General features: G+C 44.4%; 3 protein-coding genes across 4 annotated transcripts; 2 read left to right on the top strand and 1 right to left on the bottom strand.

Annotated features, from left to right (window-relative positions):
* The first annotated feature begins 195 nt into the window (after positions 1–195).
* LOC135604973 (zinc finger protein GIS3-like) lies at positions 196–1862 on the top strand. Its single transcript, XM_065094627.1, has one exon. It carries the CDS (start codon positions 298–300, stop codon positions 1027–1029), a length of 732 nt encoding a protein of 243 aa, XP_064950699.1. The 5' UTR covers positions 196–297; the 3' UTR covers positions 1030–1862.
* Positions 1863–5407: 3545 nt separating this feature from the next.
* On the bottom strand, positions 5408–6698 carry LOC103976124 (uncharacterized). Its single transcript, XM_009391317.3, has 2 exons — positions 5887–6698; positions 5408–5675 (listed from the first exon to the last, which is right to left on the bottom strand). The coding sequence occupies exons 1-2, from the start codon at positions 6532–6534 to the stop codon at positions 5613–5615; spliced, it is 711 nt and encodes a 236-aa protein (XP_009389592.1). The 5' UTR covers positions 6535–6698; the 3' UTR covers positions 5408–5612.
* An 823-nt stretch (positions 6699–7521) lies between these two features.
* LOC108952164 (cysteine-rich receptor-like protein kinase 44) lies at positions 7522–14667 on the top strand. 2 transcript variants are annotated; one of them, XM_065095728.1, is made up of 9 exons: positions 7522–7877; positions 7995–8075; positions 8147–8194; positions 10897–11716; positions 12582–12792; positions 12883–13120; positions 13223–13373; positions 13497–13903; positions 14222–14667. In XM_065095728.1, the coding sequence occupies exons 4-8, from the start codon at positions 11519–11521 to the stop codon at positions 13875–13877; spliced, it is 1179 nt and encodes a 392-aa protein (XP_064951800.1). In that variant the 5' UTR covers positions 7522–7877; positions 7995–8075; positions 8147–8194; positions 10897–11518; the 3' UTR covers positions 13878–13903; positions 14222–14667. The 2 variants fall into 2 exon arrangements, with proteins under 2 accessions (XP_064951800.1, XP_064951799.1); XM_065095727.1 differs by having other exon boundaries at positions 8147–8201.
* Positions 14668–16043: the final 1376 nt, after the last annotated feature.

Raw genomic sequence — 16043 nt, 5'->3', positions numbered from 1 at the left:
TCCTCTCTCTCTCCCTCTCATGTACAATTATCATATCAGTAGGTTGTATTCAAGTCATTCTTTGTTATTATCTCTCACTATTATTTTGGAGTCTATGGACTCCTCCTCTCCTTGTTTCAACCTCGTGTATATTATATCTCTTCACCTTTGAACCATTCCATATATGGGTATATATAGAGCAAGCTAAGCTGCCGGAACCCTCATGCAACCAGCTCTCCATTCCTCTTTCTTCTTCTCCTCCTCATAGATTACTGTCTCTTTCTACTGCTGTTCTGTTGCTTTTAGAGGGAGGATAAGATGTCAAGGATGGAGTGCAAGTCGAAGGACGACAGTAGCCCGCGGGTGAAGGTGTTCGGCGTCCATGCGGCCGAGGAGGAGGCTGGTCATGGATCCGATTCGTCGTCATCCACGACCACCACCGCTGCGGCACCCGGCGGGGCTGGGGACGGCGGAGACGGCCGCAAGTACGAGTGCCAGTTCTGCTGCCGCGAGTTCGCGAACTCGCAGGCGCTGGGCGGCCACCAGAACGCGCACAAGAAGGAGCGGCAGAGGCTGAGGCGCGCCGTGCAGATGCAGCACCGCCAGGGCGTCGTCGGCTGCTTCCGGCAGCCGGCCGGCGTCCTGTGCCCCAGGAACCCCATAGTGTCGGCCTTCGCGCCGCCGGCCCACCTCTTCCCGGACTCTTCCGCTGCCGGCGGGCCCCCCACCGGCTGGGTCTACTTCTCCCGCGAGCCGTCTGCGCCGGCGCCGGCACCGTCGCCGCCCTTCCACGTGTCGCACGGCTGCGTCTTCCCCTCCTCCTCCGGTGCCCGCGTGCCCCCCGTCACGCCCCTCTACTCCTTCTCCGCCACCGGCTACGGCGGAGATGCCCGTGGCGGGCGGCTCTACGACGACAGCTCCGTCACGGGGCCGACCTCGTTCGCGAGGTTCACGGTCTCAGGCCCGGGCAAGATGGTGACGGACTCGGCCAGAGCAGACGACTCGGTCGGGTTGGACCTCCAACTCAGCCTGGCACCTGCCGGGTCATAGCCTCTCTCTCTGACTCCCATCTCTCATATGATGATGATAACTCCTTTAAGGATTGTAGTAGATCCTGTACATCTGCCTTTCCCTTCCTTAACATTTGATTCAGTTCTCGACGGTGAGCTGATGATGATGCAAATTTGAAATCCACATGCCATTAATGTGATGGGAAAACAAGAAGTACAGGAAAGCCAACATATACTCCGCTCGTTTCAGCTCGAACTCATGTAGGCTTGTCAGCATGCAAGAAAACATGCTTGCTGAAAGCACTTGGCTTGAGATCTAAACACCAGCAGTGGCAGTCGTATTGTTCGATGGTGAACCCTAACTCCTCGGCAGTTTCTGCACACCAACCGCAGCAGACGAGGCATCATCTTCCCATGCAGCGAGCAAGGCATTAAAAGATTGCATGAAAGGCACAGTGGAGGGTTGTGCTCTGTGCACCGCAATAAACTAAGCCTCGCCTCGGCGTCAAGAGACCAAACTTTATGCTGCATAACGTGGACGACGCACCGATTCAGAGGCGAGTGCTGTGTCGCCCTCCCGACTCGCCAACAGCTGCCGCCCCCTACGTTTCGTCTGCTGGTTGGCCGCCTCCCCGTCTCTTCTGTGTTTGGCACCCAGACGCCGCTCTCCATGAATCCACCTGCGAGTGATTGCCTGTGTACGACGGCAGTAGAGAAGGTGTACGTACGTAGAGACGGCAGCTTTACGTGCATCATCTCCTACATTAATCCCTTCCTCTCGATACTTTCTTCGTCGCTTCATTGTCTGCTATCATATCATCAGTTAGTCAACAAGTGTACAGTGGCAGCAAGAGATGGATAGATCATCCCAAGATTCGTATCACTTATACTAATAATAAGATTAAACCTAGTTTTATAATCCCCACCCACCAGCTTGATCACAGTACCAAGGGACGTATCTTCCACATACAACTCGATGAAGATTTCGACCATTTCGATTCATCACTTGACCTAACAATGAATATTATATGGGACGCTCCCAGAATGTCCTCAGAGGAACAACTACCTTCAACCTTAAAACCCTTAGATCCTTGGTTTCTAGTTTATCTTGTAAACGACAGATTGATAGATAAAGAATATGGCACATAGATATCATCTTGGAATCAGAAAATAAATAACTTCAATTATTAACCAAAGGTGCCATATTATATATAGGTTTCTCCCTTTTAACAGTGCACGAAATGTATAATTTGATTAGGGAATAATATAAGCAAATTTACAACTCTTTACAACATCTAGAAAAGGTATTCGGATTCTCATGTTTAGTGGTGGGATGTAACTCAAAGTCAACTCATTTTACCCAAAAGTATTGGTTATTTAACTCAGTATAAGCTCATGATCGATGTAACATACCAACCTAATAGATGACTCTGCACACACACACACACTCTCTCTCTCTCTATGTATCTATCTATCTATCTATCTATCTTAATATATAATTGACGATTAGGGTAGGTGCAGTTTCCATTAACTCGATCTTGCTCGATCTTGACAAAAAGGATTAATAAATCCTAGAAGTTCATAGAGTATAAATGACTTTATTGTTGGACATGAAGTTTATCAAAAGAATCACATCAAACTAAGAGGATTCCTGTCAATAACTAAGCTATCATGAAGAGGAATTTTGATGATTTTACCTAATAAACAATGACCAATTAAATTTGAACCCTACCTTGGTCATAAATCATTTGTTAAACTAATTAAATCTTAATAGAGAGGGTTTTGGTGAAGAAAATGGCATATTACCAGGCTATGACTGTCAATCTAGAAAAAACAATTTTTTTTCATGTCAAGGGAATATGTTTTGCTTCTGACCAAAGAAAAGTAAAACATGACAAGATGTCCAACCCAAGAACAAATCTAGTCAAAAGAAGATATGATAGCACTGTTGCAATCCCACAAATCATTCTATTCTCAACTTTATCTTGGTCATTGAGGATTGTCCTACCCCACATGTATGGCCAAAATCTGAGTATTTTGCAACAAAAGCCAATGTGTAATCTTCCCATAATTATGATCTCATGGTTGACACTTTCACCAAGAGATGGATGAGACAAGAAAGCTAGGCAAGCAACAAAAAATGTGGGTGGAGATTTTTAATTTAGAAAGAGATAAAAAGATCCAATGACTCCTAAAGATTGAAGATGAGGTGAGAAAGAGGTTCCCACTTTCACTAAGAAGCACTTCAAATGGGTTCCAATTGTAAAGAGTCTCTCTCTTATTAGTCACACATTAGTAGTCATCATCAACATGTAGAGCACTCAAAAGATACATCAAGTAGAGCACCCAATGTGCTACGCACAATGAAGGCAAGCACCAATACATCAATGCCAAAGCAACTACAAATTAAACTCATTTCAACTGCTCCTCATTGGTAAAATGTCATGGATAGGATTTCACAGACCACAAACATCTCCATGTAGATATTGCTAAGACAAAAGGATGACATGACATGAGGATCACTATAAGCTCATCAAAGTGGGCATTTGGAGAAAAATTGAAGCACTTTGCAGTTTAAATGCTTGCCTTCAATTAGTTCTTTGCTTGGGCAACAATGAGTGTGCTCTCATGTCATCTTGACTGATACACCAAGCAAGAAGTTGTGATCTCTTACAGCTAGACTGAGACATACTACTTTATTCCACTCTCTCCCTCTCACACACACATATCTCTCTGCTAATTCCATATATAACAAATACAAGATCAAGAATTAGTCTTAATGTCCCAACAACTACTTAGAATTGGATCCATGGAGTTTTTTCTCTTGATCTTTCTAAAATATTTAAGGAATCACATAGAAAAAACTATTTTCTAATTAAAAGGCTGATTCAAAACAAAATTTAAAGAACATACTGATTTGCTGCTCCGTCACTTCTCCGAGTCAGGCAGCCTTGCTTGCTGTGAAACATGGGTTGCATCCACTCCAACAAAGACTAACTTGGGTGGAGTTCTTGTGCTGGGTGATTCCTGGGTTTTACTGAGCAGACTGCACTAAGAGCAGTTCTTGGTTCTTGTGCTTCTTCATTTCAATTAAGAGATTGTCTTCCCAGAAACGAATAATTTGTATCGAAGAAATGAGACAACCTTCTTCGTCATGGTCATGCCGAAGCTCCCTAGTTTTTTTTTTGCTTCTAAGTTACAGGTTGTAGGATTATTCTTCCTTTAACATGAGATGGAGATAATTTCTTTTCTTTAGCTTGTCCACCATGGAATCACTTCCTTTTTCCAAAGAAAATTGCCTGCTGCTCAATAGTTGGAATTGCTTTGAGAGGTGGATCCTCTAATCTGATGCTTGAATTGATAGTGCTACGAAGCGAAGACGATATCCAATCGCATGAGCTCCTTTATACGCTGACAGATTACTTCGAACACCTTGCACGCGTCCAATGCGCCCTTCCAACCACCAAAATCCGATCTTTATTATTCACGCACCAAAAGAATAGCAAATTTAAGGGCTCGATCACTTCCCCCGACGGCGTACTCGCGGTGGAGAGATCAGAAGAAGAACCACACGTCGCTGTGCGAGGAGAGAATGGAGGAGGCAGGGACGTCCCGTGGGCTCCTGCTTCTAGAGCTTAACCTTCCACGAGCATGCGCCTGGGGCAGTAATTGAGCAGCTCCCCATCCGTGGGGGGTAAGCGGGACCGGGAAGCAGGAAGGGATCAGATTGTGGTCCGCAACGACGGAGGAAGTCGATGCGTTCAATCTTATGACGAGAATCGCTGTGGATTAACGGCTCTGATTTAATTAACCACAAAACAAGATTATTTTCACGAATCTCTACGCTACTGTGATCACTCAAAGATGTGCATTGTGCAGGGCAGGCCTTGTCTCGGCCCAGCCATACGCCACGGCCTCAGGGTCTGGAACGGCTACCGGAAGCGCTCGCAGTTTACTACCTTATCGGTGCGGGTACGGATCCTATATTTGGAACGAGCGACCAAACACGGGAGAGACACGTCTCACTGGAGCCATCCATATGTGGGTCCCCAATAAGAACCAATGGCAGCTCTAACTAACAAACATCCTGCAGATAACATATGAGGATTTCCACTCGGCAATACCCTAATCAAACCACCAACCCAGCAACGGCCGCAACCCTCCATTAAATCCTCCGCTTCTCTTCCCGTCGTCTTCTGCCTTGCTAACCCTTCCTCGTCCTCCCGCTCCTACAGGAGGAAAAATCCCTCTTTGATCTCCGTTCTGCCACTTCCCACGTGAAACCGAGCGGAGGAATGAGAAAGGAGTCATGAGCCCAGTTCGAGTTCATGAAATTAAGAACAGCCACAGAACAAGCAAAACTCTGCAGTCGGAATTCGTCACAGAAGTCGAACCATTCTAGAGGAGCAAGCACGCACTAAGATGAACAGAGAGCATTTATAGATGTCTGTTTCCTTGAATAATAACAACAGCAGAGTACAAATAGAGCCGAATTAACTGCTAAGAAATAAGAATTGTAGGAACGGAAATAGGATTAATGGCGATGGCGGAACTACCAATATAGCTTTCTGCGGCGGAGAGAAGAGGGGAAGAATTGGCACCACCGCAGGTGAGACCTTGCCTCTAATCGGGAACCTTGTACGTGTCGAGGGTGATCTCCGACAGCCATGAACCTGGGAACAACAACTGGTACAACAACGAAGATATCATGAAGTGAAGCCTTTTAACCAAGAAAAAAAGAATCTTTTTTTTCCGCGAGAAAACCAGGGAGGTTTGTTTGAATCAATGGGCTAGAAAGATCAAGTATAAAGAAGAAAAGCACGAATTTTTGGGGGAAAAATCGAGTTTTGAATCGAGAAGTGGCAACAAATTGGACTAGGTGGGCAGAGCGACTCACATCGAGCTGCTTCTGGATCACACGAGGACGCTTTCGGGGCCGCCGGCGGGCCCTGTGCCCCGTCACCGAGTAGATGTCCTCCTCGATCTCCTCCCTCGTGAGAGTGATCGAGAACTTGGGCCGCTCCTCGGGTGCTATGCTTCCCGACCTAAGCCGCACCGGCCTCTTCTCCGCCGCCGCCACCGGCGACGCACTAGTTTGCCGCTCGAACACCGAAGGAGTCCTGGGTCCCCGCCGCCTCGTTCTTAGTTTACACGACCGCGCCATAGATGAGGAAGACGGTTCCGCGTCTGCCTCCGCTTCCCGATCCGTTTTCTTATCAGCGTCCCCGCCCTTGAGCGGCGCCGGCGGAGGAATTGCCAGCTTCATCCGGTCAGCCGCCTCCTTCAGGTGAACGAAAAGCTTTTCCCTCACCTCCTCGACCCCCCTTTCGTCGCCGCTCACCTCGGGAACACGGATCCCGCCCCTCGCCGCATCGGACGCACTCCGGCCGCCCGCGGCGACTGCCTCCCCCTTGCCGTCCACGCTCGTGCAGCGGAACAACCGCTGGTTCCCCCACGTCTTCAGGATCGGAAATGAAAACTTGTGAAGGAGGCTCCCCCGCGCCGCCGACACCGCCGAGTTGGCCGCCTCCGCCGAGAACGCCATGTATCCGGGCCACCCTCCAGCGGTGACCAGATCCAGCCCTAGGGGTCGTCAAAGGGCAAGAACAAGAAGCCTTCTCGAGTCGAGAAATCGCCGAGGAGAAGAGGTTGCCGACGTTTGAAGTCGAAGGCTGAAGGTGAAGGAAGGAAGACAAGGGAGAGAGGGAAGGGAAGTAATTAAGACGAGGGGGTTATATATCGAATAAAATAATATTAAAGGAAGCATCGCTCCGTCCCATGTGTTAAGCCAAACACGCATACGACGATCTATCCAATATCAGGCTGCCACAGTGTCGTATACCGCTTTTCGACCTCTTCCGGCTAAAAATGTAGCCATGTGGTGTCGTGGCAAAATTTTGTTGGCCTGATTGTGAGAGGCGTATGATGCGTCACGCACGGATGGGGGGAGGGGGCTTTCTTTCCCTCTCCTCGTTTCGAATGGACGCTGTGGCCGTCGTGTCTGTCACGTGAGCGTTCCTCCTCCGGGACGATGTGTCGCACGTTGATTAATTGACAAGGACTCTAATAGTGAGGTAATTGACAAGGACGTGACTCAGCCGAGCCATCTTTCTTCCGTGATCTTATCGAACTCCCTTTAGGAGTTGAGTTGGGTGGGACTCAGATTAGATCCATTCAATCCGAATCCACTAGTTTGTTAGATTAAAAACGAGCCTCCAACGTTCAACATCTCGGGTTCGATTTCGAACTTTGCAGTCGACCCTATTAGCTTATTGGATCTGAAACGCCCGAAGGATCCGAATCAAGTTAACAGGGAGCCATCTTTTTATGATGCCACTTCTTTTTAACGACAATGACCAACTCATTTACCAACCGCCGAACCACTGGCGTTGGCCACTTGGTGGGTCCCAGCCATATAGCATAACACAGCGATTCGTACCTGGGGTGATTTAATTGGAGAACCGGCCAGGTGAGATCCTTTATGGCTTCTTTTCTTTTGCGGGCTCGTCCGTGTGCGGGTTGTCATAAGCCCGCGAGAATTGAAATCGAAACCGCATCCGAAGGTTTCCGTATTGCCTCCTCCTCTTCGTCTCTTCCCCTCTGGATCGAGGAAATGGAAGAAGTCCCATCGATGAGGATCGCCGCAGGAAAGGAAGGGACCGAAGAAGCAGCTGGAGACACAGTGGTTCCGCCGATGGGGGCGACGGAGACGATTAATCTTTCGGTGAAGATGGCAAGGCTGACATCGGATGAGACGGAGAAAGGACAGACGGGCAAGATCTTAATTACTCTGTCGATTTCCAATTACGTTAGTAGGTATCAAGACACAAACATCAAAGGCACGAAGCCCCATTGGGGGCGTAAGAAATGTTTCAGCGCGAGCTTGATGTAAGACATGTCTTGATTGTTGCTTGATTTCTGACCCTTGGTTGTGGTTCGATGCCTTATCCTGTTTTTGTCGATTGATTTCTTATTTCAATGAAATACTTGTTGATTCATTTGCAGATCTCTTCGCTGGTTTAGGGATATCTGAAATAACTCCAGAAACCAATAAAATCGTTTGAATGAGGGGTGCGTCATCCTAAAGTAAGGTTATAAAAATATATGCTATCTATTATTTTCAAGTTAGAAGCTAAAGGCGTTGCTTTTCTTTGCAGAACTTGGAATATCTGATTGAGAAGGGTGGTTTACTTTCGGGAAAGAAGGTTAAAGGTTTTCATTTGCTGCCTATTACTTTCCTTGGTCCTGTAATTTTGGCAACTTGATTTGTTAGGATATTTTATAAATTTTAAATTATATGGTTTAATAAAATAAATAGAAGGTTTTCGCTTTCTAAAGTGTAAATTCAAATTTATAGTTACTAAACTATCTTATTATTCTTTTCTTTCACGAGAGGCACAAGAATTACTAATGAAGCTAAAGTAATGCTAGGTCGTGCCGTCATGGAGAATTTGCCTTCTTAGAGCATATTATGTGTAATTTGATGAGATCACATTTAGTCTCATATTGATTTTAGAGTTGAAGAAATCTTTTGAGGATCACCCAAAAGTATAAAATTGTATGAGAACCATCCCAAAGTTGATAATACCTTACAGATCAGAGCGTTTATGCAATGATAATTGATGATATACCTCATCAGAGTTAACCTAAGATTTCTTAGGCTAGTTCTCGGTATGCTCAAACCAAAATTATTATTTAAGAGAAACTTGGGCATTAACTATGCAATTCCTAAACTCCATGGTGGTATCATGCATACTGAAAATTGCTTAGGACATTATCATGTGAATTATGAGCATACATGGTCACCTAATTTTAGTAGGAAGACGTGTCAGGCTGTGCCAGTTTTTTTATTAATGTACTAGTTACATTTTGTTATTTTCTGAATGTAAGTCACAGCCAGAGATAAGTCGTACTTGGCACCTAAAGGATCTTTTGTGCATTTCATCTGAAGTGGCTTCTCATCAACAAACAAGTAAATTATACGATTTGTAGAAGCCATTATGATGGCTTCGCAATTATTGAAGTGCTTTGCTGCTCTGATATTAATTTTAAAGGGAAGCACTTGATTAATGATTCATGCTTGATGTTTTAGCTGCCATTTATGATTCTTGTTGTAAGGGTAATAAGTACAATTCTCGTATTGATACAATTAGTGAGTTGGATATGAGATCTGTCAAGCCACATACATATACACCTTTCCTTGTCTGAGATCTCGCTTTGTTTAAATTTCTGAAGTTAAATCAGAAAAAATTACCAACATGACTGCCAGGTACATTTTCCAGTTCCACTAAAGTCCTTAATTTCCTAAGAGTATCATCAACACAATACAAACTGCTTATATGAGCACCAAACTTTCCTATCATTACTTGTTAAAAATTAGCATGCCCTGAGAAATAGGACCCGAGGATTTTGGTTTTTGGTTGCTGAATGGCACATAATGTGATTATCACTTCTGTACTCTTGAATAATGTGTTTTCTGGCTTCCTTGAGATCTTTTTGTTCCTGGTCTTCTTGTCTAGTTGCTTGTAGATCACAAAGCTGGAGTGTGGTGTTTCTTCTTCTTCTTCTTCGTTTTCTTTATTCTATTCTGCTCAACTTAAATTGTAATGGAACTTTTTAAAGTGAACCTCAGTAGAAGTTGCAGCTAACTCAGCTAGTGATAATCTTGTTATCCGAGAGCAAGTTCTTGGGACTGAGTCCTGCCTACTTACTTTGTCCAAGAAATGGTAGGTTCGTATAGAAATTCTTTGGAAGTTTGGCAATTCAGTTTTAACGTTTGTTGCCATCGCATATAATAAGTAGCATATCTCATAGTTCCATTTGTAGTTTCTGCTTTAATTACTCGGTTCAAATCTTGACGTACATCTTGTGGTTCTTTAAGAATATATTGGTCATCATCTTTTGTGTGTACATGAGTTTCTTTACCTTTTTCTTTGTCTCTGAGAGAGATCGGCTTTTTATCATATGATGGTTACCATTCAATCTTTAAAGTATTGTTGCTACTCATGTTAGCTGAAAAAGAAATGAATACATTTGTTTCCATTCATTGCCTCCTTATTTTCCTTTTGCATGTTCTAAAATATCCTTGGGGTCCCTGAAGTTTGATCTGTGAAAATGCCAAAGCCATACTGTGCATGGTTTACTGGTCCACTACCTTCTTTTCTTTTGCTCGTTCTAAAATCACCTACGGCCCCTGAAGTTTGATCTGTGAAAATGCTACAGCCATACTATGCATGATTTACATGTCCACTACCTTCTTTCTAGATTTCAAGCTCCAATAATCCCTATGTGTTATTGTGCATTCCTGATGGACCATTCTAGTAAATTTATTGTATTTTTTTTGGAGCGCTCTCTGTCTCCAACATCACATGGAACTCTTGTTAAGTTCCAATTCCCTGGAAGAGGCAACTTTTTGATATGAAATCACTTGCTGCTGCATCTACAAACAAGATGCTAGAGGAAACGTAATGAATGTGTTTATGTCATCAGGTTTCAGATAGTCTTCTTGCCAAAAGGAAAGGAAACATAGATTTTATGATGAGACAAATAACGGATAATTGAAGAGCTGTAGTTATGGTTAAATCACAGAGATTAGACATCATACAATCTTCTGCTATGGTTAAACAGTGACTTAAGGATTGAGATTGAAGCACAAGCTTTATGCTCCAGGAAGCCAGTAAAAACTAACCAGTTTAAACAAGCTTTAAGTCTCGACCCAGTTTGTAGCGCCCAGAATTGGTCAAATGATTTTGCTAATCTCATCTTTTTCTGGTGTCTAAGTTTAAGTTTCTGTCTAAGAAGCTGATCAGGATGGCCAAATGCTGTGTCCTTCTTGCCTTTATGAGTTGTATCAGTGCTTGATGTTCTTGGTCTCAGTTGTTTATACATCCTGTTCTTGTGCGTGCAGAATCAGGCAAGCTCGGGAGCTTGGCAAATGGCAGCTTCTCATCGTCCTTAAAACGCCATGGCAACTGCTGGTCCCAACTCACCAGATATTGACTACGTCGATCTCATTCACAAGTTTATATATGTGTATGTGTACATATAATAGTGATCCAAGGTATAAAATATCAACAGGACAAAGTAATCCGATCAAGCCAAGGAAGATGCATGTTTGATAGGATTACCGGACTGAAATCTTGAGTAAGCATGTTCCCCCCAAGTCGGTGATCAGGTACGGGGAACACGTTTTAGGATCTTACGGACAGCCGAATCCCAAGTCTTGTATATGGGAACACATAACAAGTCTTTGTAAGCGCTCTCCCAAGTTTTTCACCGGAGAAACCAGCAGGTCGAGGTTCTCCCTTTTCTAGTCAAACTACATTGAATTTTCCTCTTTCTCCCTCTTGTCCTTTTCTTTTTGTTTTTATTTCCATTGGGTTGACTTGACCAATCGTCACCACCACAAAGCATGTCTAAATAACATCTAGAGGAGTACATTCATCGATTGTGCTCTCTCTCTCTCTCTCTCTCTCTCTCTCTCTCTCTCTCAGGTGCTGGCCATCAAAGGGTCCTCGAAGATTGAGCAGATGAAGCTGATGTTCTGTGGATGTTGGAGGAGGGGAAAGATAGGAGGAGGTGGTGGTGGCAGCGAACAGCAGCAGCAGTCATCATCGCAGCCGTCACCGTGGAACCTATTCATCGACCTGAAGACGTTGGAAGTCGCCACCGATGACTTCTCCGAATCCAATCTTCTCGGCCAAGGCGGCTTCGGCCCCGTTTACAAGGTAACCTTTGATAATTTCGTTGATAATTTATTCTCTCTCCTTATCTCCTTTACTAACTCTACAATCACTGGCATCAGGGTTTTAGCCCCCTGCAAAGATACTTCTCCCAATCATATGCAGTCAGATGGTTCTTGAATGCTTCTGGCTGTATTTTACACTCCACTGGCTATTTACAATTTATTGAGACGCAATTATTTCGTGCTTGCAACCTTTTCTATTCTAGTTGTTTTCTTCTATATTTATTCTGCATAAATAGCTTTGAGACTGAATTATTTCGTGGTTGCAGCTTTTTCTAATCTGGTTGCTTACTTCTATATTCATTCTGCGTAAATAGCTTCACCGGAACCACAAGAGATTTCATTCATTTCTATCTACCTAACCAACTCAAAGTGGACCACCTGTCCGCGGTCTACTAATCTTGCTGCAATGTCAACGTCCACAAACACACCCTTGTCTATGATCAAATTTATCGACTTCATCTTGAACCGGAGTCTGTTCTTCCTCGGTGTTTCGAGCTTGCAAGTCAGATTCCTGGAAGCCCAAATGGCACCTAACTTTTTTTTTTTTTTGGATTATTATGATTTAACTATCTAGTAACTCATTTTCTAAACAATGTTTGATATGTTAAGCATCCAAACAGGAAGAAAAAGAAAGAATGTTTGATATGCATCTTATTTTTAATATGTAATCCTAGTGTGTTTTATTGCAACTATATTGATTCTTTTGTAATTATCTCCATATTGAGCTCCATAATATGCCTGTTGTTAGGATCATTCTGTTCTATATATACAGATCACCATGATTAATATATTCGATCTACTAGTCATGGATATTGATGGATGGACATTTTTACCAATTGAAACAGGGGGTGTTGGAAAACGGGCAAGAGATTGCAGTGAAGAAGCTCTCACTGAACTCTCGGCAGGGGGTGCGGGAGTTCACCAACGAGGTGAAGCTGCTGCTCAAAGTCCAACACCGCAACCTCGTGTCGCTCCTTGGCTGCTGCATCACCTCCGATCAGAAGATGCTCGTCTACCCCTACTTCCCCAACCGAAGCCTCGACCACTTCCTTTTTGGTCTGCATCTATTCATGTCTTCTAAACAAATTCATTTGATTACCAAGAATTCTCTTTACCGATGTTTGGTTTATCGCTCGATGTCATCAGGGAACAGCTCCGCGGCAACATTGGATTGGTCAAAGCGTTTTGAGATCATTGGGGGAGTGGCGAAGGGCCTCGTGTATCTTCACGAAGAATCTCCTGTGAAGATCATTCACAGGGACATTAAAGCCAGTAACATTTTGCTTGACGACCAACTAAACCCAAAGATAGCTGACTTCGGCATGGCAAGACTCTTCCAGGGGGATGATACCCACGTCAACACGTTCAAAATTTCTGGTACCTAGTGAGTTCTCGAGGATGCTGTTCGCGACTTTTGCTTGAGCTGTTCTGATGTCAATGACAGTTACTGTATGATTCTGATGCAACAAGATTGGACATTTTGCAGCGGCTATATGGCCCCAGAGTACGCAATGAACGGCTATTTATCAGCAAAGGCAGATGTCTTCAGCTTCGGGGTATTGGTATTGGAGATTGTGAGCGGCAGGAAAAATCTCGACGGGCGATTGGATGAAGAAAAGTCCGACCTATTGAGCTACGTAAGTTTGCCAACTTGATATTTGGGGTGCAAAAGAAGCAAATTTTCTTTGGTTTTTAGGAAAGAATTACTGGCCATACAGCGGCGAGTTTATGCTAAGCTTTCTTTGTTGTGATTCATATAGGCATGGAAGGTGTTTCAGGAGGGAAAAGCACTGGAGATCATGGATCCTACCATCCCTTCCGGGAACGGCGACGAAGCTGCACAGTGCATCCAAATAGCACTGTTGTGCTGCCAAGCCGTGCTTTCTGATCGACCCGACATGTACACCGTCCATCTCATGCTTTCGAGCGATTCCTTCTCGTTGCCGAAGCCAGGACGGCCTGGGACTCGCGGAAGAGTAGGGCGATGGACCTCGACGCCCAACTCGACTCTCACCAAGGCCAGCACAAGCAGTGGTGGGTACACCGCTTCTGACACCACAAAAGCTTCCACCCTGTACAGTGTAGCGGAAGACCACTCCCGGAACTCGATCTCGGTATCTTTTACCACAGAGGGTCGGTGACAGGAAGATGCTCACGCGAGTTCCAGGTACCATTTTGTATGCTTGCATGTTTGTCTTCATGTCTTGGATGAGCAAATTTTTTTTGGAGGGCAAAAAAGTATTTTTACTGGGAGATTCAGATCGATGTTGAATGATTGAACCCCAAGACCATGTGAATCTACATAAGCATCATTGTACGTGGATTCACATGTTTTGGAGCCATGTTCAATTCGGTACGCCTTGAACAGGCCACAAAATGCCAATGTGCAAAACACCACCACCTCTAGCATCCTCCTTCGAGCTCGAGTTCTTCTTTTCTCTTGGCTTAAGTTTGGACTAATCAGCTACCTTCCTCTCTTTCTCAGTCTTGCAATGTAGGTGGTCTTCGAAGAAGAAACATATGTTAGCAGTGGCCAACGTTGCAGAGAGGAGGAGGAGGCTTCTCTTTCGTCTCATGATCCTCTGTAGCATATGGGTGTTCTTCAAGCCTCAGGACGGAGGACTGGCGGTTCCCGTATTACACAGGGAGAACATGATCACCACAAGGAGGAGGTTGGACTCGCCGGGAATTGACAACCTCATCGACGAGAGCAAGCGGCGAGCACCCAGCTCGCCGGATCCCCTCCACAATCGGTAGCTTCTCCATTTCCCTCGCTCGGTCTTTGCATCACTCAATATGCAAAAGTTTTCATAGCTGAAGGCCTCTCCTTTCCCCCCTCCCTTTCTTACTTGAATTGCTGAATGTGATTGATGATGAAGCGGATGTCAGGATCATGGAAGAAGTAATCGAGGACCCTTAAATTGTTGATGAGATCTCTTTTGTTTTATTTTTTATGCATTTTTCTCTGTTTGCGTGGGCTGATTAATCACGTGGTTTTTGTCTTTCTTTTCCTCCAATTCTCCCCATTCTCTCAGGATTCGAGATTAAAATATAATAACCAAATAAAACAGTATAATTCTTGCTATTATTATTATTATTTTTTATGCAGCCAACATTTATGTCTAGTGTGATTCGGTGCCTTGGCGGATCTATTTTATTTCTACTATTAATAATTAAAGATTAAATATGTAACACCCCTTAATTATACAAGGCTTTAAAATTTGCATGACACTTGTCCTAATCCGATCCATCCCATTGAGCGCTGAGCAGTCCTCATGGTCTCCTCGGCCGCCGCCGCCGTCTCCCGCTCCCTGCCGATCTAACATGGTCTTCTCCCGGCTCCCCAGCAACGGCGGAAGAATGTGTGGCCGATCGAGGTCGTGAAGAAGCTTAAGACCCTGTCCTACCCTCCTCAACTGGGTTATGAATCCTTTCTCGTGCAGATCCAGTAACCTTTCCCATTCATGTAGTTTGCAGCAACGTATAGCTTGCGTCGAGTGTACAAGCCTCCTCCGGGCTTCTATCTAGATTGTGAGCTGCACTGGTGGAGTTTGCTTGTTCTTCAGCTCGGTTTTGGATCTTTGTTTTCTTGGATCCGATCACTGTTTGGTGAGGAAGATTGAAGTCTCGGCTACATAAAAATGATTGTTTGCTTTCCCGTGGATCTTCTTGACGTTGTCTGTTGTTGATCTGTTCTCTGCTACGGCTGGCGTTCTTGTCTAAAACACGTGAAGCATATATGGGTTTGAGAGAGAATCTGCGAGAACCTGAAATTTCAATGCTAGCTGAAACAGTATAAAGGAAGATGAACTATAGTCGTCGACTCAATCATCAAACTGGTCTTTATTGTTGTACCAATCGACTCTTTAAGTCGATGAACTGTGCCCACAGACTGTCACAACACACGAGTATAGATGAGATACATCCTCGAAGACTTTTTAGTTGCAGGTCCTTCTCGAGGCTCAGGACAATGACTTCCAACCCCCCAAGGCCATGGGCTCCATGAAAACACAATAATACCATGGCCACTGGATTCAAATAATTCTCAACTCATCTTTTTTTGGTTTCTAGTGTAAAGTAGTCACCAAATCCAGCCTTAATTCACATATATAGAAAAAAAAAAAGATAAAATGAGGTTCAAATCATAACTCAGATACAATGGATCCAATTTATTTCCCATCCTTTGGCTTTTTGCAGAAAGGTTTACATAATTCCAACCTTAATTAATTTGATCCTGAAGAGCTGTGAGAGAGAGGGAGAGAGAGAGAGAGGGAGAGAGAGCGATGACATAGAGATAATGTAAATGT

This window comes from Musa acuminata, chromosome BXJ2-2, assembly GCF_036884655.1.
Source record: "Musa acuminata AAA Group cultivar baxijiao chromosome BXJ2-2, Cavendish_Baxijiao_AAA, whole genome shotgun sequence".
NCBI lineage: Eukaryota > Viridiplantae > Streptophyta > Magnoliopsida > Zingiberales > Musaceae > Musa > Musa acuminata.
Note: the sequence above shows the minus strand (reverse complement) of the source record. Positions and strands in the feature narration are given on the sequence as shown.

What these genes read in the sequence shown, in the direction of transcription:
- LOC135604973 (XM_065094627.1), top strand. Translation starts at nt 298, where the DNA reads ATGTCAAGGATGGAGTGCAAGTCGAAGGACGACAGTAGCCCGCGGGTG.
- LOC103976124 (XM_009391317.3), bottom strand. Translation starts at nt 6,534, where the DNA reads ATGGCGTTCTCGGCGGAGGCGGCCAACTCGGCGGTGTCGGCGGCGCGG. An exon ending in TGATCCAGAAGCAGCTCGAT is followed by an intron (nt 5,676 to 5,886) that starts GTGAGTCGCTCT and finishes TTGTTGTACCAG; the next exon opens with TTGTTGTTCCCAGGTTCATG.
- LOC108952164 (XM_065095728.1), top strand. Translation starts at nt 11,519, where the DNA reads ATGAAGCTGATGTTCTGTGGATGTTGGAGGAGGGGAAAGATAGGAGGA. An exon ending in GCTTCGGCCCCGTTTACAAG is followed by an intron (nt 11,717 to 12,581) that starts GTAACCTTTGAT and finishes CAATTGAAACAG; the next exon opens with GGGGTGTTGGAAAACGGGCA. An exon ending in TTCAAAATTTCTGGTACCTA is followed by an intron (nt 13,121 to 13,222) that starts GTGAGTTCTCGA and finishes GACATTTTGCAG; the next exon opens with CGGCTATATGGCCCCAGAGT.